Source organism: Balaenoptera borealis (genome assembly GCF_965194805.1).
Source record: "Balaenoptera borealis genome assembly, chromosome: 19".
Classification (NCBI taxonomy): domain Eukaryota; kingdom Metazoa; phylum Chordata; class Mammalia; order Artiodactyla; family Balaenopteridae; genus Balaenoptera; species Balaenoptera borealis.
In genome coordinates, this window is record NC_138878.1 from 66,240,176 (window position 1) to 66,267,418 (window position 27,243).

Sequence of the window (27,243 nt, forward strand, 5' to 3'; positions counted from 1 at the left end):
GGGAGGGTGAGGCCCTCCGCCTTGCTGGGGAGACCAGACCGGGAGGAAGCAGCCCAGACTTTGGGCCCTGAAAGCTTTGGAAGGGTGGAAGGGCAGTGGGCTCTGAGGATGGCAGAGTACAGAGGCGCAAACTATGCTCATAAAGAACGCTTTCAGTCCCATCTTCTCACCCAGGTGGGGAGTCTCCCCATTTTTCTGATGAGATTAGTGAGGTCCAGCAACTAGAGTGACTTGTCTCGGGTCACCTGGGGCCAGGTCACCCTTATGTGAAGTCAGAGCCCCTCCCAGACCTCACGTGTGTCATCTCGGTTGGCCTGGCTCTGTGAGGCCAGGACAGTGAATCTTCTTGTTTCTTCAGATCCAGTTCAGTTCTCATTCCCCAACCAGGGATTCAACCCGGGCCACAGCAGTGAAAGCCCAGAATCCTAACTACTAGGCCACCAGGGAACTCCCCCCATCGTCTCTGAATTCTCACCTCAACCCCCATTCTACAGAAGGAAATACTAACAGCTTACAATTAGTGAGTGCTTCCTGGTACCAGGCACTGCCTGCAAAGTGTCTTGTGGATATGTTTTTCTTGTTCATTGAGGCCTCACAGCCAGTTCATGAGGACAAGCCAGGAACGTCTGAGGGTTGTGTGTGGGCTGCAGGCCCCAGTTTATCTCCTCTATGTCGGCCGGCCTTGGAAAAGTTTACCCTGGAGGCTGACGAGGCCAGGCCATATGCATGAGGGACATGGGGGTGCTGAGAAGAGAGGGTGAACACGCATGGAGAGGCTGCAGGAGGACTTGGGTGGGCCGAGGAGATGGCCCAGGAAGGGGCACTTCCACAGTGGACCTGGGGATGGGGATGGGGACAGTTCAAAGCAGGTAACTTTTTTTTTTTTTACTTTAAAATTCATATTATTTATGTATAGCCTGCTTCATCCCTTTCAGAATGAGAAAATGTGTCTTTCTTCCATGCAAATCCTACTGAACCCTCTTAGTTTTCTCCCTCAGGTTAAAAATGAGGGAGAGGGCCTCCCAGTCAGCAAGTGGCAACGAAGAGAATGAAGAGAGATGGTTGACACAGTCGCTAAAGAACTTGTCCCTCTAGACAAGCAGAAATTCATGGCTTCTAGACAAGTATGACAGCAGAGTAAGGAGTCTTAGCCTGGATGGACATTGGAGGTTCCGAGAACCTCCTGGAATCCTATTTCAAATGCAGTAACTGCATATTCACAGTCGTGTTCATGGCGCAGAGGGTTTAGAGCCTTCATCCAACTCTCAAAAGTGTCTGGAACCCAAAACACGAAGATTAGAAACCGGTGATCGGAGTCTCTCACCCTCAACACTGCTGCTGTCTTGAGCTGCTAATCCTGTGTCACAGGACGAGGAGTGGCCTCTCAGGCCTCTACCCACGAGTTGCCAGTAGCATTCCCTTAGTGGTGACAGAAATATCTGTGATCATTGCCAAACGTACCCCTAGGGGTCAAAGCCAGCCCCCAGTGGGAACCACTGGGCTAGAGTGACAGGATGACGGGGAAGGAAGACCTCCAGGACAATACAGCTGACACTGACCGCAAGTCCTGCGCATCCTGGCATCAACCTTCACAGCAGCGCTCCCAAGATCACCCCCCTGCCTTTGCAGGCAGTCGGGAGGGCAGGCGCGTCTGCCTGAGGCCGCACAGCTGGTACGTGGACAGAGCCCGCCTTGCTGCCAGGTTTCTGCCTCAACCACCAGGTAGATGGAGCCCCAACCACGATAGGGAAGCGAGAGGAGTGCGTGTTGGGTCCAGTGAGCTGGCGGGTCCTGGGATGTTCGGGTGGAGCTGGGGCTTGGGAAGCCCAGGGGGAGAGTCGAAGGGTCAAGGCTCAAGCTGAGAACCCCGTCATACACGTGGGGGCCAGAGCAAGGAAATGGGGAACCTGGCTGGGGCAGGAGGAGGAGGGAGTTGAAAGAAACAGGAAATAATTACAGGCCAGGGTCTCAGGAAGCCCCGCACTCTGCGGTGCCTTCCCCAAAGCTTTCTAAGTTCCCCTCCTTGGGTTACTGGGCCAGGCAGGACATCCCAATCCTGGATCCCATTTCTCCCCTTGGGGGAGCTCTCTGGTGCTTTTACCCTGTGCACGGGGCTGACCAGATGCCTGCAGGAGCTCCAGGGCCCTGTTGATGGTGTTGGTCATCCTGGGGGTGCTGATCCAGGAGGGCAGCTGACGATCAGTCACCCCCGCCTCCAACATGATATTGGGCACCAGTATCGGGCCGACATGAGGACTCTAAGTGCCTCGAGTTATTTATGTAGACAGAGAACCCGCACAGCCCGAGGACAGCTGCACTGGACACTGTTCCGGCTGGGGACGCAGCGTCACCCTCTCCACGGCCCTGTGAAGTCTAGGTGTTGTTATCACTGTATTTTAGGTGAGAAGACCATAGAGCAGAGGGCTTAGGAAGTTTGTCTGGGGCCACAAGGCTGGCACGCTTCAGGGCCAGGACTTGAACCCATTCTCAGAGCTCAAGCAGGCTCTGAGATCCTTGGGATGGGAAAGAGGCAGACACCAGAGGGGAAGCTGGGGCCGTGCTCACTGGAGACTCAGGGCTTGTTTCAGCAGTGGCTTCAATGGGATGGGGGTGGGGGGTGGAGACGAGGGCCAGAGCAGTGCCTGGAGGGTTCATGGAGCAAAGGGTGAAGGGCACCGAGTGGTTTTGTGATTTTGACCGGGAAGCACCTGACCCTTTCAGTAGACTGGGAGGAAGGAGCTGTAGAGGGAGGGGAAGAGGGTAAGTGTGCGGTTGATGGGCTGGGGCTGGGAGAGGGGTAGGAGGGAGAGGAGGAGAGCAGGGATGCAGGTTGTGAGGAGGGATGGGGAAGTCAGTTTCCTTTGTCCTGGGAGGCTGTTGTGGGGCAGTGAGCTTGATGTTGGGGGTTTCAGGTTGTGGGCGGGAGAAGATGACCCAGGAGCCTAGGAAGAGGTGTTCAGAGCCAGAGTTTGGGGCCTGGGAGTGTTGGCCCAGCCAGCTGGAGGTGAAGTGGGTCTGGCCCTGACCTGGGTTCAGGCATCCATAGGGCAGTGGTGGCCAGAAGGGAAGCCAGCAGTGTAAGAATGTCCCAGGAGCGGTCATGGGATGGTGGCAGGGATCCTGGCCCCAGAGGGAAAGAAGGGGGGACTGGGAGGGACTGCTGGCCCACAGGGCGAGAACGCGCTGCCAGCTCTGGCGCTCTGGTGAGGTCAGGAGGCCGGCGGTGGCTGCACAGGTGTCAGGCCCTGTGCTTGGGTGCTACCTGGATGACCTCACCCAGTGCTCAGACAGCCGCCAGCCCCACTCACTCGGTGACTCAGCGCTGCCTGGCCGGCGTGGCATCACGACTTTCCTTCTTTCCTGCAGCAGCGCCACCTCTGTGCGGGCCAGAGGTCTGCAGGTCGGGGGAGGTCACATGAACGACTCACCCCCTCCTGTAGCTTCCAGCCTGTCTGTCTGAGTCCACACCCCATGCCCTCATTTGCCCCTCTGCCTCTCAGGTTGTGGTCTGAGAGAGGGGGCCCGGGGCCAGGGTTTCGGGTGGAGCCATCCTGGGAGATGGCACATCTGGGGTGCGCCCTGGGTAGGGGGATGAGGGCAGCATAGAGGGCGTGAGGGGAGGAGACGGAGCCAGTTCTCCCCTGAGCTCACCCAGCCCCTCCCATCATTCCACCCTCCTGATAACGGGATTTTGCACCATCTCTGTTGACAGCTGGGGAAACTGAGGTGACGACACAGGTCAGGAGGCTTGTCCAGGGCCACCCAGTAATTGTCGTATGATTAGTAATAGCCACTTTTGAACCCTGGGGTTGAATGGGGACCTCATGAGATCACTTCAGGCAGAGTCTGGGGGTCCAGGCTGCCCCAGGAGGCTGACAGCTTCAGGCAGAAAGTCAAATCCACCGCCACCCCCATGCCCAGGACTCATGCCCATGTAGGGCAGGCTAGAAGCCCCAGGCTCCGAGCTCTGTCAAGGGTCACTCCTCCGCCTGGCTTGGGGCGGGGGGGGGGGGGAGGTGACATTTTGAGGGGCATCTGGAATCAGGATGAATCTCAGCATTGTGGTCCCTGAGCTTGGCTGAGGGCAGGCCCAGAGCCCGAGTGGGGCGGGAGTGAAGAATAATTTATCCTGGAGCTCTGAGCGTCCTGGAGGAGCTCGCAGTCAGGAACGGGCTGGCAGGAGAGACTGAAGTGACGTGTGTTTGATCAGAGGAGAAGGCTGCTCCTGGCTGTGGACAGGGTGCTCCAAAGACCTGGGGGACCCGTGCAGAGCACCCTGTTGGGAGGGGCTCATGTGATGGGCTTGGGGGTGTACTGGGAGGGATGTGGAGTCAAAGGGGACAGGGGAGTGAGGGAGTGGCGGCGAGCCGGGAAGGGTCGGGAGCAGGGGAGGGAGTGATGGGGTCCGCGCTGGGTGGTATATAAAAGACTCCTTGGAACCTGAGATGGGATGGAAGGGGTGGGGCAGGAAGTCCAGGAGCCAGCTGGGGAGGTGGTCCAGGAGGGGAAGAGGATCCTGAAGGAGGAGGTGGAGGGAGGACTTGGGTGACAGGTAGGTGTGGGGACTGAGAGGCAGGAGGACCCTGGAACCATCCTGGTGGGCAAGTGTTGGGACTCAAAGAGCCAAGGGGGACCCTGCTGAGAAGAGACTGCTGCCTGCCGGAGGGGGGAAGGTGGGAAGGGGGCGGGAGCGGGGGGCTCAGCTCGCTCCTTCCCTGACTGTCCTCCCTCCATACCAGCCCTGATGGGGCCCAGTCCTCCCTCACCCCTCCCACGATTAGAACCAGTAGTGCGGGCTGCAGGGCACAGACAGGGAGGACCTCCCGACGCCCCCGCACCTCACTGACCAGACATTAAGAAGAAATATCAGCAATAACATAGCTTTATTTGCGGCTTAAAGATGGGGCGGGGCTTGGGGTGGTGGGGCCCATTCTCCGGAAGACGAGAGAATCGGGGGTGATGACGCTGATTACTGATCCCTCGGAGAAGCCGCCCTCAGGCCGTTAGATTTTGCCAGCGAAAGTCCCGTCCTTGATCTCGGTCCAGCGCTGCACCTGGGGTGGGGGGGGTAGGAGCGAGGAAGGTGCGGAGCGGGCGCTTACTCAACTCAGCCGGCCCGTCTGTGCGCTGCCCCTCTGTCCGCTCACCCAGCTCATGGGGCACAGCGCGTGGAACACGCGGAAGTAATACTCGCAGGGCTGTGTGCTTTTCCCGCGGCGGTTCATCCTCTTGACGCAGGGATGGGTAGTCTGCCGAGTGGGGCGGGGCGGAGCGGGCAGGTGGGCGGGGTCGCAAGCACACCCCGCCCCCTCCACGCCAAGGCCGCGCCCCCCAGAAAGGCCCAGCCGCAGACCCGCCTCCTCCCCGCAAGGCCTCGCCTGTCCTCTCACCCCACCCTTCCATGACTTGATCACACGCCTCCAGAATAGGCCCCGACCTTCCACTGATCGGTCCCGCCCCTTTCATACAAGGCCCCTCCCCTCCCAGGTGGGCCCCGCCCCTTCCGACCATGGTCCGCTCCACCTCCCACCCCAACGGTCTCCGCCCCCGCGGCGAGTCCGGGACCCTCTCCTCGTCCTCAGGTGGGGCGCGCCCCTTCCTGCCTCCCACCTTCTCTCACCCGCTCCCCCTAACTTGGCCCGCGAGGTTTTACCCAGGAAGTTCTGGTAGCAGTTACGGGTCTGGTTCTGCTTGGGGAAGCGCGGGTCGAAGGGTGGCGTTGGCCATCTCCCCTTGCAGGGCTTTGGGCAATCAATACCCAACATCCACGAAGGCGGCGGCTCCTGCGGGGAGGGATGGGGTTCCGTGGGGCCTAGGGGGCGCCCCTCGCTCCGACCCGCACCCAGCTCCTGAGCCCCACCACGAAACCCAGACCCCGTTCCCACCCGTCCTGCCCTCACCAGGCTGTTGTCAGCGGGTCACTGGATCAGTTGTGCTTGTGGCTGCGTCCGGGGAACCCCTCGCTTCTGAGTCTCGAGGGTCCCAGCCCAGGAAAAACACGACCCTCCCGGCCGGATTGGCTGGGACCCCCGGAGCCCCAGCCAGTGGACGCCGTTGCGCCGTTGCGTTGGGTCGCGGGGCGGGGTCGGTGTGGACCCGCCTCCCCCGCCGTGACTCCCACCTCCAGCCCGACACCCCCTTTTGGGTCCGGCGCGCACACACACAGGCACCCGGGCGCTGCTCTTGCCGAGTCTCAGGCTCCGGCTTTTAATCTCTGCGAAGCTGGGCCACCACGCGGGCTCTCCCTCGACCCGTCCCCCGCCCCCCCCCCATTTAAAGATATAGATAGCTCTGGTCTCTACCGGAGAAGGAGCATCCCCGCCCGGCCTTTTCAGCACCCTGATTCTTAACAGTAGAGGTGCACAACACCTAGGGGCCTGTGAGGAAGAGGAAAGAGACAGGGTGGGGTCCGGGCTCCTGGACGCCAGCTCCAGGTATAAGGCTGATCTGCAGGGTTCAGGGGCTACCTGGCCTCGCTGGGCTCCTCTGGACACTTCGGCGACTGAGGTTGAGTTCCCCGCATCCCGCTATTGAGGCCGCTGGGAACGGTGCATGCTGCAGAGAGAGAGAGAGAGAGAAAGCCGGAGAGGGCTTTGGGGGTTCGGCAGGGAGAGAGTAGTGCACTAATATCTCTTTCCTCTTAAGAAGCCCTCTTTTGTCCCACATCCTATACCAGCTTCCTCTTCAGGTCCCTCCTCCCCTTCCAGCAGATCACTTGGAAAGAGCTGGTCTACTCCACCTCTCCGATTCCCCTCTTTACATACATATGTATGTATACAAGTAGTAGGAAAATACACATCCCATGAAATTTACGATTGTAACAATTTTAAAGTGTACAATTCAGTGGCATGAATTACATAATGTTGTGCAACCACCACCACTACCTAGCTCCCAGGACATACTCATCACCCCAAAAGGAAACCCCAAATCCATTAAGCAGTCACTTCCCGTTCCTCCCATCCCTTGCAGCTCCTGGCAGCCACCAATCTGCTTCCTGTCTCTTTGGATTTGCCTCTTCTGGACATTTCTTGCAAACGAAAATCGTACACTATGTGGCCTTTTGTGTCTGGCTCCTCTCGCTCAGCCACATGCTTTCAAGAGTTGCCTCACGGTGATCCACTTCCTGTGCTCCCTTAAGCCTGCCCCATTCAGGTCTTCGTCTCCACCAGGTCACCTCCTTGCTGTTACCTCCAGAGGTCCTCTCTCATCCTGTCTTCCTTCACCTGCTCGCAGCATTTGACACAGCTTCTCTCACGATGTTCCTCGTCATTTTCTTCACTTGGTGTTCAGGATGCTGTTCCGTGTTCACTCTTTCTGACTATGGTTCCCCTTTCCCTAAACACTTTGGCCTCTGTCTCCACCTGCAGTCACTCGCTGGTGACCTCCAGTCTCATAGCTTGCAGCAACCATCCATTTGCTGATGATTCCCCAAATCATTCCAGACTCATGTGTCCAGCTACATACCCCGCATCCTCACCTGACATCTCAGAATCAAGATGTCCAAAATGGAATTCCTGATCTTCTCCCTGACATCTACTCCACTCACAGCCTCCTTGACTGCTGCATCTTCCCAGTGGCTCAGATCCCAAACCTTGAAGTCACCCTCAATGCCATGTCAACATGCCCAATCCATGAGCTGATCCGTGGGCTCAACCATCAATACCTCCATCCCTTCCCCTCTTGTCCAAGCCACCATCATCTTGTGCCTGGGTCATTGCAACTGCCTCCCTACTCTTCTCCCAGCGTCCACCCTTCCTCCTCTACCTTCTCCACACTTCAGCCAGAGAGAGTCCTTTCTAACATACAGCAATTCCAGCCATTCTGCTCAAAACCCTCCAGTTTGCTCAGCGTCAAACCCAAAGTACTTAAGATGGCCCCACATGATGGTGCCACCCTCGTGACTCCTGTGACCACAATTCCTACTCTGGGCTGTCCTGGAGCTCCCTCTTGGTCCAGCACATCGTGCACATTCCTGCCTCAGGGACTTTGCAGTGGCTGTTCCTTCTGAAGGGAACGAATTTCCCCAGATGTCCACATGGCTTCCTCACTCCCCTCCTTCAGATCTTTACACAAATGACATTAGCTCACTGAGGCCCTCCTGGACCACCCAATCCAATACTGGAAGCTGCCTACCCCCACTCCTAATCCTCCCTACCCTGCTGTTTGCCCGGAGCCCTATCAGCTAATAATGTACAATATAATTACTGTGGATTTTATTGTCAGAGTTCCCAGCTTCAGCACTACTGATATTTTGTGGAGGATCATACTTTGCTGTGGGGCACCATCACGTACATTATGGGATGTTGAGCAGCATCCCTGGACGCTACCCAAAAGATGCCAGGAGCACCCCCCTCCCCAAATTGCTCAATGCCATGTCCATAGCGCATAGAGTGATGCTTGGCACATAGTCGACACTCACTATACACTGAGAGCACAAAGGAAAGTGAAAAGAGAAGGAATGATCCTCTCTACCTCGTGGATAACAGAGTTGACAATACACGTTAGCTGTCACCCCAAATACCTGGGCGAAGTAGCAAAGACGCCCACTTCCTCCTTTATCTTCTCCACCTTGGAGGCCGTGTCCTTCATACTCTCAATTTCCAAGAGAGTGGGCAAGAGAATCTCCAAGGACGACCCCACTGTGGCCATGGGGCACTGGTCCGGCACCCTCTTGGGCTCTTGAGATACTCTCCTGGGCTGTTGGGAGACCCTGGCCTCCATCTTTGAGACAGGGGTCAGCGAGGCAGGCGACTCGGTTACATCTTCCCACCTCGTTGAGGGCAGAGGGATGGGAGTCAGGGAGGCAACATTCATCTTGGGGCTGCTGGTGGCACGCTTGGGGCAGGGGGATGCTTTGGAAGGCCCCTTTGGGTCCCGGGGCACCTCCTCCACCTCCGCCCATGGATGCGTGTTCCCCTTCGCCCAGGCCCCCAACTGTGGCTGCTCCCTGACCACCACCGGTGTCTCCTCCAGCAAGGACACCTTGGTGGTGCGGAGGGGTACCGTGTCCATAGTTGGCATGGCAGACCCCTGCTGGGTTGAGAGCCAGGAGGGCAGATTGACCAGAGCTGATCTCAAGGAGGGATCCTTGGAACTGGCAATGATCATCAGCTTGTCAAGGGTGAGCCCTTCCACTGAGAAGGGCCTGGTCTGCCCCTGCGAGGCTTCCTCGATGGCCAGCTCCTGGGTCTTGACCCACTTCTTCTGCTGCCCCACCTCCTTGGATTTGAAGCCTGGCATGTCCAGAGAGATCTCCTCCTTCATCCTGCGGACTTTGTCCTCCAACTTGCCCTTGCCCTTCAAGCCATCCACGGTGATATCCTGGGCTCTGCTGACCAGGACTTCCTCCGACTCCTTCTCAGTGGTGGTGAAAGGCAGCTCCAAGGGTGTTTTCTGAGTCCTCATCTCTACTGTGTTTGTCTCCTGGGTGCCCATCAACACCACGGGCTCTGGCTTCCCTTCAGGCTTGCTTTGCTCAAGCACATCTCCTCCGTGACTTCCCGCAGGCAACACGCCAGTGGTAGCAGGGTCCAATGTCATTTGGTACTGGGTAGGTAAGGTCAGAGCCTTCTGGGACAGGGTAGGTAGGAACACAGATTTCCTGTTTGGAGCAGAGGGGGACACAGCCTTTGGGGGAACAGCAAGTGCATGTGGGGCCTTCTGAGATGGGGCAGGCACAGCTGGGGCCTTGTGGGGAGTAGCCAATACATGTGTGGCCTTCTGAGATGGGGCAGGCATGGCTGGGACCTTGTGGGGAACAGCCGGTACATGTGGGACCTTCCGAGATTTGGCAGGCACGGCTGGGGTCTTGTGCGGAATAGCCAGTACATGTGGGATCTTCCGAGATGGGCCAGGTGTGGCTGGGGCCTCCTGGGGAGCAGCAGGAAAAGCTGGCGCTTTCCGGGATGGAGCAGGTACAGCCAAGAACTTCTGGGGCTGGTCAAGGATGAATGGAGCCTTACAAGAGGCAGCAGGGATGGCTGGGGGCTTCTGGGAGGGCGGCGGCCACAGTCTCTGCACGGAGTCCAGAGGCCTGGCCTGTTCGTTGCACCTGCGGAAGTCAGGAGGGTAGGCGGCTGGGCAGAGGGAGGACGTGGACAAGGTGCTGGCCTCCGGGTCCATCAGGTCGTCCATGTCCTGTTGCCACGGGTACATATCCAAGTGATCACAGGAGCCCAGCAAGGGCATTTCAGGGCTGTCCTCCGAGATACAGAGTGAAGGGGTCTCAAGTAAACCTGCCAGGCATGTGGCCCCCTCAGAATCAGAGCAACCCTGTAGGTAGATGGAGGGGAGGGGAAGGATGGTCAGGGCCAGTAGAGATGCCCAGACCCAGATCCCCAGCCCCCTCCTCCCTCAGACCCAGGACTCCAGGGCCCCAGCCCCTCCTCCCTCAGACCCAGGGGTCCAGGCCCCCAGCCCCCTCCTCCCTCAGACCCAGGGGTCCAGACCCCCAGCCCCTCCTCCCTCCAATTCTAGAGTCGGCCCCGGCCCTCAGTATATAGCTGCCTTGGAAGAGGATGCCATGTGGTCAGGTGTATTGGAAATGATGCTGAAGATGGTCCGAATGGTGATGCTGGGCTTCTCTGGTGGGGTGGGGCGGGAGAAAGCAGTCTGAGCTCTCAGCACAAGGGTCAGAATTTCGGGGTCCATTCATGGAGGCAGAGGGAGGGGGTGTGCTCACCGGAAACTTGGATTTCGGCTTGAGGTCTCTCAGGGGAGAGGTCCGGTTGGGACCTGTAAGGGCAATTTGGTGTGACTTTGGCGGCTTCAGCACTAGGATCCCCACCCTTCCCCCCTGCCCTGCACGGCAGCAAGGCCCCAAGGCTACTTCTTTTCTGTAGATTTCTTTCTCGTGTCAGCTTGCTCCTGCTGCGACCAGACGAGAGGCACGGAGTCACCCACGGCCTGAGACTTGAATTTGCTCTTGAGGGTCTGGCAGCGGGAGGAGGGAGGGAGGGCAGTGAGGAGGTGCAGCCCCGTCAGTCCCTTCCCCGCCAGGCCCACCGGGGCCCGCTCACCTTGGCCTTCCTCTGTCTCTGAGTCGTCAGAATCTCGTAAGGAAAGGTGGGCTCGACAATCATGACTGGAAAGACAGGGGGACACTTCAGGTCAAGGACCCCGATGGGGATGACACGGTGCGGGGGGGAGGCCCAGAGGGGACTCCTGGGGGGCTCGGCCAGGGGAGAGAGGGGGAGGATGCTGAGGCTCCGTCCGCGCCTGGTGGAGCAGAAGCTGAGACTCGGGGAGGGGCCTGATGGACACCCAAGCAGCTCACCTGAACGTCTGTGGTGGGATGGGTCCTGTGGACAGGAAGAGGGGCAGTGACGAAGGGTGAGGTCTTCCTGGTTTCCACAGCTCCGTTACCTACCCAGCCCAGGACTCCAGGGCCCCAGCCCCTGCCCCCTCAGACCCAGGGGTCCCGGCCCCCAGCCCCTCCCCCCTCAGACCCAGGGGTCCCGGCCCCCAGCCCCTCCTCCCTCAGATCCAGGGGTCCGGGTCCCCATCCCCTCCTCCCTCAGACCCAGGGGTCCAGGTCCCCAGCCCCTCCCCCCTCAGACCCAGGTATCCAGCCCCTGGTCCCTCCTCCCTCAGACTCTGGAGTGCAGGCCTCCTCCTCCTTCAGAGCCAGGGGTCTTGGCCCCCAGCTCCATTCCTGGGGCTCCTGTACTTCTGGCTTTTGGTCTTGGCGCCGTCTCGAATCTAGAATCATAGCTGCCCCCAGGGGTCTGTGGGGTCAGGGCCCACCTGGAGGCGCCAGGTGGAGGCAGGAGGTGCCACGTGACCCAGGTCCATGGGGGGCGTGTGTAGGGTCCTGGGAGCCCGGGAGGTGGCGGGCTGCTGGAGCAGGTTGATGAGGCGGATCCAGCGGTCAAACAGGAAGCTGACCTCACTGTCAGGGGCGTCCAGCTCCAGGTAATAGTAGCGGCCCGTGACCAGACGCAGCTTCAGGCGCCAGGCAGACAGGTCGTGGACGTAGAGGTGGGCCAGGTCCAGCGGGATCATCCTAGCAGAGGCAGGAGATGGAAGCGGTAGAGCAGGAGATGGGGGCGAGGTGGCAGGGGATGGGGGGATGGAGGCACCTGGTGAGGACGAGGCTGGAGCACTCCCTGCCCTCGGGGGGCTGGGCCATCAGCAGGATGTCTGGCAACACCAGGCTTGGCAGGGAGGCGGCCACGCCCATGGTCACTCGGTTGGTTCTGTGGTGCACGTACACTGGGGCCCCTCGATTGGTCACCTGGGGGTCCAGGGAGAGGGGCTGGGACCACTCCTTTCTCTTATGCTCCGCTGGCACCTCCACACAGACTCCCCCACCAGCCCCCCAGCTGCCTTGTGCCCTCCTGGGCCCAAATCCCCCAACCCAGGGGGTCTCCCTTCCCTCCTGCCCCTCTCTGCCCCCAGGGCACAGGGAGCCGGGGACCTGGACAAAGTTACTCTCGAACATGGGCAGCGGGCGGAGGGGCAAGTACTCGCCCTTCTGGAGGGTCTTCTGCAGCTCCCCCAGGGTGGGGACCCACTTCAGGGGTCCCTGGAGTGGCTCCAAACGCCTGATGTTCCAGAGCCGGTTCATGATGGCTGCAGAAAGTGTCGGTCACCCGGGGCACGGAGGCAGGGTGCCAGCACCCCAGCCCACCGGCCCCAGCCCCTCGGGCTTCAGCGGTTCCAGAGGGTGGAGCTTCCCCAGGGCTTGGACATGGCCCTGCAGGGGTGCTCAGCCCTGGCCTGGGGGAGGAGCCGTCGGTGGAGGAGCTTTGTGACCTCATCGGACACAGTTGCAGCTCTTCCTGGGAAGTCTCCAGGGGCCTTCAGCTCCCTTCCCCTCCAGGAACCTGTCCTGGAGTCTTGAGGGCTGGGGTGGGTGAATCAGAAGCCTCTGCTCCAGACCCAAACTAGGGACAACCCGGGGCCCTGGGAGGGTCCGTCTGGGATGTTGTAAGTGAATAATTAAACAAAAGGGTTTCTGACTCTTAAGAGGGGAGGCCTGAATTACAGTCCCAACTTGCCACTGACCCATCTCTAGACCCCGGGTAAGGTCTATACCCCCAGGAGCCTCAGTTTCCCTGTATCTAACTCGTTTGTGTCCGTGGCAACGGTTGCTGTACATTGGTTATAAAGAAAGGGACATGAGGTTTGGAATAAGCCAGACCTTTGGCAAAATCATATTCTGCCTCTCCCTAGCTGTGTGGCCTTGAACGACAGGCATCCCCGAGGAGCCTCAGCTTCCCTCATCTGTAAAATTGGTGGGTATTGGAGGATGCACGGGATCCTGTAAGTAAAACCCCACACTTAAGGCATGGCGCAGAGCAGGCGCATAGTAAATGGTCATTCCTGTCCCCTTCTGAGGGCTTTTGGGGTGGGGGGGTGCTGATATTCTGTCGTTCTAAATATAGTGGTTATTATTTTTTTTATGTGTCATGCATAATACACGGTCATTGTAAAAATTCTGGAAAATACAGAGAAGCACAAATAACGAAAGTCGCCCACAATCCCACCCCCACCTTCTACCCTGAGGTGGCCATAGTCAACACTTTGGTGTATTTCCTTCTAGGATTTTTAAATAATCCATGGATTATATGTATCTATACAAAATGGGGATCACACAGTGGTTTGTAGCCTTGTGGCCTGCTTCTTCTATGCCTAAAGCAGGCTCTGTAGCACCCCTCTTCATGGCTGGTATATTCCATCACATGGATGCACTGTCATTTATATAACCATCCCCTACTGCTGGACATCAGGGTTGTCTCCAATTTGCAGTTGTAAATACTGCCATAATGAACAACCTTGAGCCTGCAGCCTTGTCCTGTACTAGTACTGTTGGTCACAGGGTAACCTTCTGGAACTATCCATTAAATATTTATTTATTGACTGTGAGTCTAAGAACTCACAGTCTCTGGGGGACTGATGGTTCCCCCTCTACTTCCCTGTCCACGCAGGGCCCCCCCGGGACCCCAGCACTCAGCCCCTGGCCCCCAGAGAAATCACCTCTAAGTGGATGTGTTTGACAAATTTAATTCCCTCTTCTCTATCTCACAAAGGTTCTCACATTTTTGTACAAAAACCCAAGCCTCCTTTCCCCCTCCCTCCCCACCCCAACACAGAAAGTAATTGTTTAATAAATAATATATGCTCCTGCCCAAGCACAGAGGGGTGGGGGTCAGGGAGACACCGTGGCCAGACTTCTTAGAGATCCAAGAATCCGGGACCCCGGTTCCCTCCTCCTCAGGGACCCCCGAGTCCACCTGCCTCCCACCCACCCCCTTAAATAAATAAGTATAAATAAGGCACAGATGCCCCCTTGCCCAGGTCTCCTGGAGGGATCGTCTCTAACTAGAGGGAGACAATGGTGAGGGCGAGTCCTCTGGCTACCACGCCCCCAGTCCCGAAATAAATAAATAAATAAGGTCTGGCTTTGAAGGGCGCTGGTGGCTCTAGGTGGAGGGTCACAGCCGAGTCTTCAGCAGCAGCAAGCCCCGCACAGCCCAGTCGAGCGTCAGGTGCAGCCCCCCAAGGATGGCATGGGCCGCCCGGACGCCTCCCCAGGGTGAGGCCGGGGGAGGCAGGGGGGGTGCCGGTGGGTCTGGGGGCGCCTGGGGCAGGGCCAGGCGGGACATCTGTCAGGAGAGGACAGAGGGTTAACATCAGGCCAGGGGTGCAGTTAGGGTCCGGGGAAGCGGGTATTTGGAGCCTGTACTGAATCAGGGTTGGGGAGGTCCAGCTTGCATATTTCCACTGTGTCTCTGGCCTGTGAGGTGGGGTGTCTGGGTTGGGAATTCTTCAAGACGTTGGGTTCAGAAAATTGAGGCTGGGGCCAAAAGGTGGGGGTCTTAAGGCTGGGATTCTAGGACCAGGTTCAGAGGGCTGGGGGTGAGGTCTGTAGCATCAGGGCCAGGATCCTGGGGCTGAGGTCTTAGATGTGGGGTCTCATTGTAGGATCAAGCTCAGGGACTCATGTGTGAGAGCTGGGGTCTCAAGTCTGGGGTTTCAGAGCTGAGAGTTGGAATTTGAGTTACAGGGTCTTTGGGGTCAGGTCCAGGAACCGGGGTCTGAAGTCTTACAATCTCAGGGTCTTGAGTCTGGGGTTTTGAAAGTCAGGGTCTTGGGGTCTTAAGGGCTCACAACCTAGATCTGAGCTCTTGGGAACCCAGGGCTCAGGGTCTGGGGTCTTCTAGTTTGAGATCTCAGGGTCCAAGTCCTTGAGATCTGAGGTTTGCAGAACCAGGGTCTGCAGGCTGGCTTTGAGTCACGGTGCATCATCTGAGGGTCTGGGGTCTTGATGTGTCAGGATCTCAGGGCCAGGATATGGGTCTCAGGGTTTGGAGGTTCAGAGTTTCCTGGGCTTGGGGTCTGGATTCCTCCTGTTTTGGGACCGGGGTCTCCAGGTCTTGGGGTGAGGGTTTGGATTCTCAAATCTTAGGGCTTCAGGATGGGAGTCTTGGAGTAACAAGACCATGGGGTTTCCGAGTCTCAGGGTGAGAGTTTAGAGTTTCCAGGCAGGATTTTGGAGTCTGGGGCCTCAGGGACACAGGGTGAGGGTCTCGGAGTAGGCCTGGGGTCTGGGGTCCTGGGGTCTCAGAGCCAGGTGATCGTACCAGGAGCTGCAGCCGGCGCAGCAGCCGGTCCAACCGGGCCTGCAGGGCGCCCAGATCGGGCTCCAGGGTCCGCAGGGAAGGGCCTCCTGCCCGGCGCAGCCACTGCACATGCCTCAGGTAGGAGAACAGGTCTGCCCGCAGCCGTGTCAGCACTCCCGGTAGCTGGGGGACGGGCGGGGTGGGGGGTGGCGTCAAGGAGCACCTGGCACCTGCCCACTCCAGCCCCTAACCCCCTGCACCCCCTTCACTGCCCAGCTCCCACCTTTGACCCATCCCCTGCCCTTACCTGCAGGGCTCCCAGCGCCCCCGCACTCATGGCCAAGGTGGGGAGGGAATCCAGGTTGTGGTCTCCGTCAGCTGGGAATTTGTCTCTCTTGGGGGGAAAGAAACCGTGAGAGGGACCCTGCCCAGCTCCGGGGGTCCCTTCATCCCCCACCACGAGCCCCGGACTCCTTTCTCCCCCGTCTCTGCCACCGTGGTAGCCCAGACGCCCTCCCCGCTCTCGGTCTTGGCCCCAGCCCATCCCCTCCAGGCTCTCCTACCAGCTGTGCGGCCAGCTGCCGAGTGTCCGCCAGGAGAGAGCGGGTCAGGAGGACGGCGCTGTCCAGCTCAGCCCGAGGGTCTGGGGAGGCCCGTGGGGGGCCAGGAGGTGGCCCCGGGGCAGCAGCTCTACCTGGCCACAGGCTCAGCGCGACCAGGACCAGGCAGCAAACACCTGAGGGAGGGAGAAGACAGAAAGGAGGCTCAGGCCCGACTGGGGGATCTGAGGGAGGAGGGGCTGGGGTGGGGGTTCTGAGTCCCAGGGCGGAGCGCCCAGGGCACGTCGCAGGGCCTGGGCTGGTTTCCTTCTCCCTCTCTGGCTCTGGTCGCCCCGCCCGTCGGAGCAGACGCGCCCCGGGGCGGGTAGACGGGCCGGGCGTCTCCCGTCCGCCCCCGGACGCCGGAATCTGGGCCCCGGGGCGGGGCAGGAGGGGGGAGACACAGGCCAGAACCTGCCCCCTCCCGGGGCTCAGGAGCCCGAGCCGGACTGAGAGCAGGGGAAGGAGACCTGGACAGAGGTCCGGGGGCCGTGACCCCTCCCCGGGAGACCCCCGCGTAGGCCTCACCAGAGTGGACCGCGGAAGGCCGGGCCGCAGCGCCGGGGATACCCCACAGCACACCTGGGCGGAGAGAGGCAGAGGCGCGGGCGCGCCGGGCTCGCGGCGGGGAGAGAGGGACCCGGCGGTGCTCAGCGCGGGGGCTCCGGCCCGCTCCCTCCGCGGCCGCCCATCCCCCAGCGGCCACGCCCACCCCTCCCGCCAGCCAATCAGCGACCCCCGGGCCGCCCCGCTCCCGCAGCACACCCCCAGCCCGCCCCCTGGGCCCTCCCAGGCCGCGGTCTGTCCGCCCGTCCGTCCGCATCTGTCTGGCTCTCCTGTTTCTGTCTGCACCCCTGTGTCTCCCTCTGTCTTTCCTCCCCGTAGCTGGGGTCGGTGTTCTGGGCTTGCTCTCACCTCCTTGGCCTCTCTGCCTCAGTTTCCCTCCCGGAGCCTCTCTGTTGAGGTCCCTGGGAGTCTGCGTCTCTCGGTCCCCGCTGACTCCCTGGGGGGTCCCTGGCCCTTTGGGATCACCCCCTGGCATTCGTCTGTCTCTGTCTGCGAGTCTCCATTTCTCTCTGCCTCGCGCTGCCCTTTCGGTGTCTCCGCGTCTCTGATCCGTCCTTTCATCTCTCGCTCTGCCCGTCCCTTCTCTAGGCCTCCTGCTTTCTCTGAATCTCCTTCCCGCTCGCTCCGTCTCCGCCTCCCCATCGCTCCCTCGCTCTCCTCCGTCTCTCGGTCCGATTCCGCTGTGTCTGTCTGCTCCCCACCCTTCCCGCCGACGGTCCCTCCCTCCTCCCTCCCTGTCCCCCCTCCGGGAGCTTGAACCAACTTACTGTTCATGTCCCCACAGGGCAGGGGTTCCCCAGGGCAGGGGGCAGGGGGCTGGGGGCCTTTAACCCTTCCCTGTCCGCTGCCGTGGGAGCCCTGGGGGTCAGCTGGGCCTCGGCCTGGGGAGGGGAGGCATGTGCGTGTGAGCAGAGAGGGCCGCGGCAGTGAGGGAGTGTGTGCGCCTGGGGGGTTATATAGGGGGCCGGGGCGGGCGGGCGGGGGGCAGGCGGCAGGGGAGGGCGGCCTGACACATCCTGACTCACCCTCCCTGCCTGCCTTTTCCATTCCGACGGAGCCGGCTGCCTCGCAGGGCTCACGCCGCCGCGCTCGGAGGAGGGCACGGAAGGAAAAGTTGGAAAAGTTGAAAAGGGAAAGGGGGGGTGGTCGGAGAGGGGCTGGTGAGGTCATTGGCGTCCCCTCCCTCCACCTCCTCGGCCGGCCGCCGCCGCCGCCGCCGCCGCCGCCGGGGTGGACACGCGCAGCTCAAGAGCTGGGGCCTGGCTGCGGGGCGGGGGTCCGGCTGGACCAGGACAGGCAGAGAGATGGGGTGGCAGGGGGTGATGGGGACGGGGTAGAGGTGGCAACAGGGCCACAAGACGCAGGCCTGGCGGGCTGGAGGTGAGACGGGGTGAGACTCCCAGGGACAGACAGAGATGGAGAGGCCGAGACCCAGGCAAGGAGGTAGAGACACACAGAGAGATGGGGACACGGGACAGAGGTGGAGAGTCTGAGGTGCAGAGATAGAGACAGCCAAGGAGACACGCTGCAGAGGCAGAGAAACAGGAGAGCGAAGTGAGGTTTGAGGGGCAAAATGAAGACAGCAGGAGACGTCTGGAGAGACCCAGAGAGACCCCCAAAAGGAAAAGGGACAGAGACAGGCATGCCAGAAAGAGGGGAGGCAGGCAGCAGAAAAGAGAGACACGAGGCAGGGTGACAGAGGTGGAGAAGCCCCAAGGGGCAGAGATCCTCCGAGAGATGCAGATGCTGAGATGACGAGGACTCAGCAGTGGGAACTGAGAGAGGGGGAGCCTTTCTCCAAGAGACAGGTTGGAACATGGTGAGAGAGAACCAGAGGCAGAGAGACAGAGACCAAGAGAAAGAGGCATCGAGACACCCAGTAGAGGTGAGACCTCGGGCACATGGCTTCACCTCTCTGTGCCTCGGTTTCTCCATCTGTGAAATAGGGATACCCCGGGCACGACCCCCTCCCGAAAGCCTGTGTGAGGATACAGTGAGTTCACTCCTGTAAAGCACACAACCAGCTCTCAGTAAATGCGAACCATTGTTATTCTCACCGTTGATTTTTATTAACATATCCAGGGAGACAGAGAAAAAGAGGGAGCCCCTGGGAGAGATGGAGATGGTGAGACACGGAGAGAGCAGCTGGGGTGGGTGGGGGGAGCTGGAGACCAGGATAGGGCAGGGAGGACACCATGCGGAGAGGTGGAGATGCGGAGAGGGGTGGGAGCAGGAGTGGGAGACACAGACTCAGGGGGATAGTGGTGCCGACACAGACGCACACAGGGAGTACCAGGTATACGGAGCAGAGGTGGCCCCGGGGATTCAGGGCAGAACGAACGAGTGAGGGACCATGACAGGAACCCAAGTCCCCAGGAGCACCCCGACCCCCAGGATAAGGGTGGCAGAGAAGGGTGGAGGGTAGTGAGAAGACGGAAGGTGACAAGGACTTCCAAAGGTCCCCCCGCAGACACCCCCCCCCCCACCGGCCCCTGAGACTGCTGAGCTGGCAAGGGGGCTCTGAGGATGAATGGCAGCTGAAGTCCTCCCCCTTCCATCCCCCACCACTTGGGGGGGCAACTGCTCAGGTCCCCAGGGAGGTGAGGTCACAGCCCCCCCATGGTGGGACATGACCTCATCGCCTCAGGTAAGAGCTCCCTCTGCCTCTCTCAGTCTGTCATGGCCACCCCTGCCAGGGCCCCCCAGGGGCCCTCCCCAGCCCCTGCTCATGCTGGGACCCAGGCCTCTGACCACTGGGTCTCCGCCCCCAGGGGGCCTGTTTCCGGCTGAGTCAGCGTGGGGGGGCCCAAGGCTGCGTCAGTGAGGGGAGAACTGACGTAGCCCCCCCCAAGACCGGTGGGGCCAGCCAAGGTGACTCAGGCCACCAGCCTGGGGGATGGACTGGCCTGAGGGGATGCGAGACTGAGCCTGGGGCCAGCCTGAGAGCCACAGCAGGGATCTGATGATGGCAGCCCCTTCCACCTCCGGGGAACCGATCCCATTGCTTTAACCTAGGAGTCCAAGAGCCCAGCTCCTCCTCCCTCAGACTCAGGGGTCCAGACCCCCGCCGCCTACTCCCTCGGATCCAGGAGCCCAGCTCTCAGCCCCCTCCTCCCTCAGACCCAGGTGGCAGGTGTCCAGGCCCGAAACCCTTGTTTCTAGAAAGGTAGAGAAAACTTGTGGCCATTCTGCAATTTTGGGGTGCTCTGTTGGGGAAGGTCAGGAGTCTAGGCCCCCACTAGTGCCATTCCCCTCGGCCTGCTTCGGCCCTCTCACCCCGGGGATGCGGGGTCGTCTTCCCTCACCGTGGCAGCAGGAGGCCGGTGGCTGCAGGACGGGAGGGCGGGGGCTGCTCAGGACTCCTGGGTCTTCCCCAGGGTTGGGGACGCTCAGGCTACTTCTGTGGAAAGGAGGGCAAGAAGGAGAGACAAAGACAGAGACACGAGTAAAGAGATGGAGAGGCAGGGTAGGAGACTCACAAACAATGACAGGAGATGACAGTGACAAACAGAAAGAGACAGGAGCACAGAGGCCAGAGTGAGAAAGAGACAGAGATGAAAAAAAAAAAAAAAATTGGGACCCATACAGACGCAGAGACAAGCTCAGGGGCTCGGAGACAAAGACTGGGGGAGACACGGAGCTGAGACTCTGAGGGGTGATGACAGCTGTGGGGGGTAGATGCCACTGGGATATGACGGGGGACCCCAGGGGGTCCTTGCTCATGTGCTGGCCCCTGGGTGAGGTGGAGCTGGCTGGTGTGAGGTCAGCAGGTCCGAGGCTGTGTGTGTCCGTCTGTCTGTCCCTGGGGGGTCCTGTCTGGCCCCTGGGGGGTGACGGGGCAGGCGGGCCGCAGAGGCAGCCCAAACCTGTCATTAGTGGTGAGGGCCGTGACGGCGGCCCCCCCAGCCCCAAGCCGCGGTCCAGGGCCCGGCGGCCCCGCCCCCCCACCCCCTCCTTGATCCCTGAGGAATCCCGGGAATTGGGAAGTGGGTCCAGATGATGTTGACACAGGAAACGGTCAGCAGCTGCCCGGCCTCAGCCCCACAACCCCTCTGACCCCCACCCCCGGCCCCCTGCCGAGCCCCTCGGACCTGTGTCATCTCTGACGAAGGCAACCCTGGGCCCACTCAGCACCCACCAGGATGTTTACGGGAGATGGGTAGGATGGGAGGCAGCCTCAAAGGGCTTCTTGAGAAATGGGGTCTGGACTCCTGGACAGCTGCCCTCAGACCTAGTCCCCTGCCTCGTCCTCCCTCAGACCCCGGGGTCCAGACCCCCAGCCCCTCTTCCCTCAGACCTGGGAGTTCTGACCCCCAAATGCTCCCTTCCCTCTGATCCAAGTGTCCAGACCCCCCAGCTCCCTTCTCCCTCAGACTCAGGATCTGGACACAAACACACACCGCCCCAGGAGAGCTGAGCCCCCTCCTCACTGGCTGGAAAGCTGAGTGGAGGTTCAGGGGAGAATGAGGGGTCACGTTCCCACCCCAGCCCCCAAGTTGGCCTCCTCCCCCACCACTGGGGTGGACCAAACCAGAAGCTTGGGGACCCCAGTCGGATCCATTTCCCTGTTTGCAGGGGGGGAAACAGACTGAGCTAGAAGGGGCTCCCTTCCCATGAGTCCCCTCCCCACCACCATCTCTCCGATCCTGGCCCTCCCTTTACACACTCCCCATCAGGAGGCCTGGATGCCTTTGGGACCAGGGGACTCCTGAGCAAGAGCTCTGGCCTATGGCCTGACCCCCATTTTCTCATCGCCCTCTTAGGTCTCCTGGTTGCTAGGGGGCCTCCCTAACAATGGGGCTCAGTGAGGTCTTCTGGGCCTCAGGCCCCCTGCCCCTGGTTGCTAGGGGGAAGACTCCGTGGCAACCAGGTCTCAGGAGCCTTTGGGTCACCTCGAGCTGCCTTTCAGGAGTGTTTACTAAGCAGAGGGATTCCCTGGCAAGAAGGTCTCAGGGTGCCCACTCCTTGGGTCCCCTGGTTGGCAAGGAGGAGATGTCTTAGACTCCCACCTGCTTTCTACCCAGGTTGCTAAGGAGGCTCTTCTAATGCCAGGGCCCCATCCCACCCACAAGGCCCCTTGGCCACCTGGTTGCTAAGGAAGCAACTCCCTAGCAACCAGGTGTGACCAGGCCAGTATGACCCCCCACTTCTTTCTTCCCAATTGCTAAGTGGGCTCCCTAGACATAGAACTTAGAACTTTGGGGGCCAGCTGGGCAGGCGGGCGGGGCCGAGCCGGTTGCTGGGGTGATGGCCTTCACGGTCTCTCCCCACAGAGGCCCCAGGAGTCTGGGGAGGCGACATGGTGGGGTCTGGGATCCCAGCTTTGGGCCTCTTCCTGCTAATGCAGGGCTCCGTAGGTGAGGGGGCTGATGAGAGGGTCAGAGAGCTGAGCAGAGGGCCTCCTCACCCTCCATACAGCCTCCCAACACTGCTCTTTTCTTTCACAGACGGGAATGGAATCCAGGGATTCTTCTATCCATGGAGTGAGCAGTGGAGGAAACCCTGGGTCCCCTGGGGACAGGGAGCCCAGACTAGACTCTTGGGTCTAAAGGGAGGAGGGGCTGGGGGCCCGGACCCCTGGTCTGAGGGAAGAGGGGCTGGGGTCTGGACCCCTGGGTTTGAGGGAGGAGGGGCTGGGGGCCCGGACCCCTGGGTCTGAGGGAGGAGGGGCTGGGGGCCCGGACCCCTGGGTCTGAGGGGGGAGGGGCTGGGGGATGGACCCCTGGGTCTGAGGGAGGAGGGGCTGGGGGCCCGGACCCCTGGGTCTGAGGGGGGAGGGGCTGGGGACCCGGACCCCTGGGTCTGAGGGAGGAGGGGCTGGGGGCCCGGACCCCTGGGTCTGAGGGGGGAGGGGCTGGGGTCTGGACCCCTGGGTCTGAGGGAGGAGGGGCTGGGGGCCCGGACCCCTGGGTCTGAGGGAGGAGGGGCTGGGGGATGGACCCCTGGGTCTGAGGGAGGAGGGGCTGGGGGCCCGGACCCCTGGGTCTGAGGGGGGAGGGGCTGGGGGCCTGGAGTCCAGGGTCCAGCACGAAGTAAGCACTAGGCCGGCAGCCCCAGAGCCTGGTGTTGGGGTCAGGCTCTGTGAGGCAGCTGCCCCTTGCGTTGGTCCCCAGGCTGTGAGGGAGATGTGTGGGACCGGGAGAGCTGTGGGGGCCAGGCGGCAATTGAGAACCCGAATCTCTGTCTGCGTCTACGATGCTGCTACCGCGACGGGGTCTGCTACCACCAGCGGCCGGACGGTGTGTGCCGGGAGCCAGGGCCCCTGGGGTGGGGGCTGGTGGCAGGGACCCCTTGGTCTCACGGCTCCCTGCTTTGTGCAGAAAACATGCGGAGGAAGCACATGTGGGCGCTTGGCTGGACGTGCGGAGGCCTCCTTTTCCTGATCTCCAGCATCTGCCTGTTCTGGTGAGTGGGGTCGGGGCTCGGGTGGGCTCCCCTGCCCTGGGGGGCGGGGGCAGGTGGACGGCACAGCTGAGGGTGTCCCCTCCCTGCCAGGTGGGCCAAGCGACGGGATATGCTGCGGCTGCCGTGGTTCCTGAAGGGCAAGTGCAACCTGTCAAGGACCGTCTCTCTGTTATCCAAGGACCGGACACCAAACGAAAAGAAGACGGCGTCCATTGGCAGCATGCTCACGGACGGGGCCCTGGACGTCTCGGGGGGCACTGATGGGGAGGGCACGGAAGGGGGCGAAGAAACGGAAGCAGGGGAGGAGGAAGATTAGAGGCACCCCTGGAGGGACCCCTCAATACAGATATAGCACAGAGATGCACGGTCTCTTTTCTGAGAAGCATGAAGCAGGGGGCGGATAAGACCCAGAGGCCGGGAGAGGGTGTGTGTGTGTGTGTGTTTTGGGGGGTGCCTGGGCTGAGATCATGGGGGGTGTGAGCTGACGGGCGTCTGGGGTCCAGGAGTAAGTGGGGAGGATCCGAGCTGAGGGGGACTTGGGCTGATGGGGGCGGGCCTGAGCTGATGGGGGTCCTGAGTTGAGTGTAGGTCCTGGGCTGTGATTATGGGGGGTCTGGACTGAGGGGCTTGGGGTGAGTTGGGGGTGGCCTGGGCTGGGACTGCAGCTGGGCTGGGGGTACATGGACCACCGTGCCCCTCAGCTGTCCTTCTGCCGCTGCCTGACAGCCTCTGCTGCCTGCCCTTGGGATCCTGCCGCCCTTGGGCCAGTAGGCATTTGCCTTGCTTCCCACGAACGCCCGGACAACTACAGCTCTCAGACTCCCTAGTGGCGGGACGGAAATTTTCCTGGAAGTTCATTACAGTTGAAGACTCACCCTGCTCCGTCCTCTTTCCTCTGCCCCTCCTCCCTCAGGTAACAGAGCTACTCCAACCTACCCTCCATAAGTATTCCCCCCAACAAATATCTTGCAAGTCTTTGTCCCTCTGTCTGCATCTCTGGGGACCTCAAACGAACAGAGGAACCTAGGCTGAGGGAGGTCTGGACTCAGGGGGTGGGTCTGGGCTTGAGATCCTTGCCCCCCACTCCTGTCCCCCTCCGTGAGGGGACAGCGTGAAGCTAGGCTCCTAGGTCCCCAAGGGCTTGGGCAGCCCCTCCCTCACCCCTGCCCCAGTGCCGTCCCTCCCCAGACAGATACGCAGCACAGTGAGGCAGAGCCCTTTATCCAGGGGGGGATAGATGCAGGACACGCAGGCATCCTGGCAGCCAGATGATGACGGGGGCAGCTGCGCACCTCCATCGGGTCCTGACAGGTGTGGCCATGCGTTCGTCTGTAGGAGGGAGGGTGGGGTTAGTGGCTGCTCAGGACCCCTGCGTGTATCCCTGCATCCCAGGACCACCGCCCAGGAGAAGGGGCCCCTTCCTCCCGCTTCAGTCCCTCACCATTGACTGACGCACTTGCTCATTGGCTCCTTCATTACTCCGTGCCCTGACGTGCGGCAGCGACTGTGCCTTGAACCCAGTGGTACAAGGTGGGGAATGAGAGGCAAGGAAAGGCAGAGACGGAGGGACTTACACACAAAAGAGAGAGAGGGAGAGACACATATGTCGAGGGAAGGACAGAGGCACAAAGATAAAAAAAGACACGGGAGATAGACTGAGACAGACACAGGGACAAAGAGAAGGACAGGCAGAGACAGAGAAGATGAAATGGGGGGAGAAATGACATAGGATGGGTTAGGCTCTGCACATCTTCTCAACTAATTTTGGTCCCAGAGGGAGAGAGAAGTGACCAGAGCCAGGACCTACAGGCCCCTCTGTTAAAATTCCAGTTCTCTGTCCCTCATGTGCTGGAACCACCTCACCCTGCCATTATGGAGTCCTGTGTTTGGAAAGGCCCGTTTTCCTTCTAAGAGGGGCCTACAGGCCGGTCAGCTTGGCCAGTTTCTGGCAAGTGGTTCTAGCAGCAGAGGTCTACCCAGCTGTGTTGGACTTCTGGGCAAGGTAAAGTGTTTCCAGGGGTAATTTTAACCACAGGTGGTTATTTCTGCATTGTATGCCAAATTTTGTGTTAGCTAACACAGACACCAGAGACCCAGGCCTTACCCTCCAGGGGCTCCCTGTTGGGTGGGAGAGACAGTATCAGCACACACACATACAACACACAGTGATACAAGCAATAACAAGGGTAACTCAGACAATGTGAAGACCCAGAGAAAGGCACTGAAGTTGAGTTGGATCTGAAAAGACACCTGGGAAGTTTTCTGAGTGGAGTGCAGACAACAAGGGCACCCCCAGTGTAGGTGAAGGCATGGACAGAGGCCAGTTGGTGTGAGACAGCCTGGCCATCGTGGACTGAGGGAGGTCATTCTAACTACAGAGAAGGCAGGAGATGTGGGGCTGAGATGTGGCAAACACACACATAGTGAGTGGCTTGGATTTAACCAGAGGGCAACAGGGAACCACAGCAGGTCTCTGGCAGAGGAGTGCACTCTGGAGAGTGCAACAGGTACCTCCCTTTTGGCAAGAGGTGGCACCTTTTGAGGCCTCAGTGTCCTCCCTGGGGTGGGGACAGTAATAGCAGTGACCTCAGAGACTTTGTTATACTTGGAGGATTAAATGGGAAACAGGACTCGGTGCACCTGGGGACTGGAGCACAGGGACGAATCACCTCCAAGTGTTGGTGGAGCTAAAGGTGACTCTCCAGCCCTCACGCACGTCTGGGGGCAGGGTCTCATTTGTCTCTCCCCAGTCTGCACCCATGCCTACTGTCTCTAGGTCTTCATCCTCTGGGTCTCCGCTAGTCTTTGCTTCTCTGCCTTCCAATCTTGACCTCTACCTGTCTCTCTCTCCCCATTGTCTCTGTCTCTCCATCTTTCCCTCTCCATTTCCATCTCTCCTTGATGTCTCTCCATCTCTCCCCTCTGTCCTTCCCTCCCTCCCTCCCTCGCACTACCTCTCCTGCTCTCCGTCTGTCTCTTCCTCTCTCCCACTGTCCTTCAATCTCTCCCGCTGTCCCTCCATCTCCCCTCTGTCCCTCGGTCCCCCCATCTCTCCCCTCTGCCCCGCCCCGCTCCCCGCCCCTCACCTCGGGCTCACTCGTTGCCCGCACCCGCCGCCCCAGGCCCGGCCTCGAGCGAGACGAGCTGCAGGCGCACGCGGCGGGAGCCGGGGGCGTGCGGCGGGGGCGTGCGGGCGGCGGCGCGCGCTCCCCAGGAGACGGGCGCGGCGCGCCGGCCGGCGGAGGAGGAAGCTGGCGCCGACCAGCGGCGGGAGAGCTTTCGCGCGAGGCGGGAGAGCGCCGAGGGTCGCAGGCCGTAGTCGCGCTCGAGCTCCTGGCGCGAGATCTCGATGTTGCCGGTGTACCAGAGGATCCAGCCGAGCAGGCTCAGGAAGACGAGCAGCGCGCCCGAGTAGATGAGCAGGTCGCCGAAGTCGCGGCCGCGCACCTGCAACTGCGCGAACACGCCGGTCAGCAGCGCCGCCATGCCCGCCACGTCCAGCGCCACGGCCAGCAGCAGCGCCAACCGGCAGCGGCCCAGGCCCGACGCGGGCACAGGCGCGCCCGCCGGCGGGGACGGTGCGCCAGGCGGGGGCCCCTGCGAGGCGCACACCGCTGGCGCCGCCGCCATGGCCCTGCTCCACCGCAGCGGCTGGCTCCGACGGAGAGCGTTCCGCGTTCCGGGTGCGGCCCGGTCCGGGGCGGGGTCAGGGGACTGCGCCAGGTGTGCCCGGCACCCGCCTGGTCACCTGAGCTGGGCTGGGTGCGGTCGGGCCCGGCCCGGGGGCGCCCTGGCCCTCAGAAGCCGATGCTGGGGGCAGCTGGGCGCACAGATTAGTGCGGCCCAGGGCCCCTGCATCCTAAGGAGCCTGAAGCAGCGCATGGTGAAAATCCGGGGTGCTCTAATAGAGGCAGCAGGGCAAACCCCAACATTCCTGTTTGCTCAGATTTCTCCTGGGGCCTCTGGACTGTCAGGACTCATTACGGCGAAGTCCAGGGGCACAGAGATGGGCCAGACAAGGCCCCTGCCTTCAAGGAGTTTCTGGACATAATCACAACTCAAGGTGCCCTAATGGAGGTGACATAAAGCACCGTCATTCCTTCTGT

General features: G+C 60.7%; 5 protein-coding genes across 11 annotated transcripts; 1 reads left to right on the forward strand and 4 right to left on the reverse strand.

The window, feature by feature from the left end:
• The first annotated feature begins 35 nt into the window (after window positions 1-35).
• On the forward strand, window positions 36-24,247 carry TMEM190 (transmembrane protein 190). Of its 5 annotated transcripts, XM_082368326.1 has the most exons (6): window positions 17,763-18,617; window positions 18,815-18,857; window positions 22,180-22,215; window positions 22,846-22,971; window positions 23,053-23,137; window positions 23,228-24,247. In XM_082368326.1, the coding sequence occupies exons 1-6, from the start codon at window positions 18,549-18,551 to the stop codon at window positions 23,451-23,453; spliced, it is 585 nt and encodes a 194-aa protein (XP_082224452.1). In that variant the 5' UTR covers window positions 17,763-18,548; the 3' UTR covers window positions 23,454-24,247. The 5 variants fall into 5 exon arrangements, with proteins under 5 accessions (XP_082224451.1, XP_082224452.1, XP_082224453.1 ...); XM_082368325.1 differs by lacking the exons at window positions 17,763-18,617; window positions 18,815-18,857; window positions 22,180-22,215 and adding exons at window positions 36-869; window positions 999-1,722; XM_082368327.1 differs by having other exon boundaries at window positions 17,763-20,891.
• COX6B2 (cytochrome c oxidase subunit 6B2) lies at window positions 4,865-5,765 on the reverse strand (the record flags this gene model as incomplete). The annotated part of the gene is given in 4 exon segments (XM_082368363.1): window positions 4,865-5,054; window positions 5,148-5,243; window positions 5,245-5,249; window positions 5,654-5,765. Coding segments are annotated over 4 exon segments (264 nt in total). The 3' UTR covers window positions 4,865-5,003.
• On the reverse strand, window positions 6,364-13,882 carry GARIN5B (golgi associated RAB2 interactor family member 5B). Its single transcript, XM_082370203.1, has 9 exons — window positions 12,419-13,882; window positions 12,081-12,235; window positions 11,746-12,004; window positions 11,019-11,102; window positions 10,829-10,932; window positions 10,682-10,734; window positions 10,507-10,583; window positions 8,522-10,344; window positions 6,364-6,555 (listed from the first exon to the last, which is right to left on the reverse strand). The coding sequence occupies exons 1-9, from the start codon at window positions 12,566-12,568 to the stop codon at window positions 6,528-6,530; spliced, it is 2,733 nt and encodes a 910-aa protein (XP_082226329.1). The 5' UTR covers window positions 12,569-13,882; the 3' UTR covers window positions 6,364-6,527.
• On the reverse strand, window positions 14,111-17,655 carry IL11 (interleukin 11). Of its 2 annotated transcripts, none has more exons than XM_082368317.1 (5): window positions 16,748-17,338; window positions 16,130-16,302; window positions 15,874-15,960; window positions 15,588-15,749; window positions 14,111-14,609 (listed from the first exon to the last, which is right to left on the reverse strand). In XM_082368317.1, exons 1-5 carry the CDS (start codon window positions 17,205-17,207, stop codon window positions 14,439-14,441), a joined length of 1,053 nt encoding a protein of 350 aa, XP_082224443.1. In that variant the 5' UTR covers window positions 17,208-17,338; the 3' UTR covers window positions 14,111-14,438. The 2 variants fall into 2 exon arrangements, with proteins under 2 accessions (XP_082224443.1, XP_082224444.1); XM_082368318.1 differs by lacking the exon at window positions 16,748-17,338 and adding an exon at window positions 17,500-17,655 and having other exon boundaries at window positions 14,112-14,609.
• Window positions 24,248-24,341: 94 nt separating the features above from the next.
• TMEM238 (transmembrane protein 238) lies at window positions 24,342-26,849 on the reverse strand. 2 transcript variants are annotated; one of them, XR_014237656.1, is made up of 3 exons: window positions 26,224-26,849; window positions 24,579-24,647; window positions 24,342-24,466 (listed from the first exon to the last, which is right to left on the reverse strand). XR_014237656.1 is itself a non-coding variant. In XM_082368344.1 (2 exons), exon 1 carries the CDS (start codon window positions 26,765-26,767, stop codon window positions 26,231-26,233), a length of 537 nt encoding a protein of 178 aa, XP_082224470.1. In that variant the 5' UTR covers window positions 26,768-26,846; the 3' UTR covers window positions 24,342-24,466; window positions 26,224-26,230. The 2 variants fall into 2 exon arrangements, 1 of the variants encoding a protein (XP_082224470.1); XM_082368344.1 differs by lacking the exon at window positions 24,579-24,647 and having other exon boundaries at window positions 26,224-26,846.
• Window positions 26,850-27,243: the final 394 nt, after the last annotated feature.

Coding starts and splice junctions, on each gene's coding strand:
- TMEM190 (XM_082368325.1), top strand. CDS start 1,515: ATGACGGGGAAGGAAGACCTCCAGGACAATACAGCTGACACTGACCGC. Junction 1,723..22,845: donor GTTTCTGCCTCAACCACCAG/GTAGATGGAGCC, acceptor GTTGGTCCCCAG/GCTGTGAGGGAGATGTGTGG. Junction 22,972..23,052: donor CTACCACCAGCGGCCGGACG/GTGTGTGCCGGG, acceptor TGCTTTGTGCAG/AAAACATGCGGAGGAAGCAC.
- GARIN5B (XM_082370203.1), bottom strand. CDS start 12,568: ATGAACCGGCTCTGGAACATCAGGCGTTTGGAGCCACTCCAGGGACCC. Junction 12,236..12,418: donor TCGAGAGTAACTTTGTCCAG/GTCCCCGGCTCC, acceptor CTGGACCCCCAG/GTGACCAATCGAGGGGCCCC. Junction 11,103..11,745: donor CCTCCACCTGGCGCCTCCAG/GTGGGCCCTGAC, acceptor CTTGACCTGAAG/TGTCCCCCTGTCTTTCCAGT.
- IL11 (XM_082368317.1), bottom strand. CDS start 17,207: ATGCCAGGGGGTGATCCCAAAGGGCCAGGGACCCCCCAGGGAGTCAGC. Junction 15,961..16,129: donor GGCAGCTGGCCGCACAGCTG/GTAGGAGAGCCT, acceptor TTTCCCCCCAAG/AGAGACAAATTCCCAGCTGA. Junction 14,610..15,587: donor TGCGCCGGCTGCAGCTCCTG/GTACGATCACCT, acceptor CTCTCCTGACAG/ATGTCCCGCCTGGCCCTGCC.
- TMEM238 (XM_082368344.1), bottom strand. CDS start 26,767: ATGGCGGCGGCGCCAGCGGTGTGCGCCTCGCAGGGGCCCCCGCCTGGC.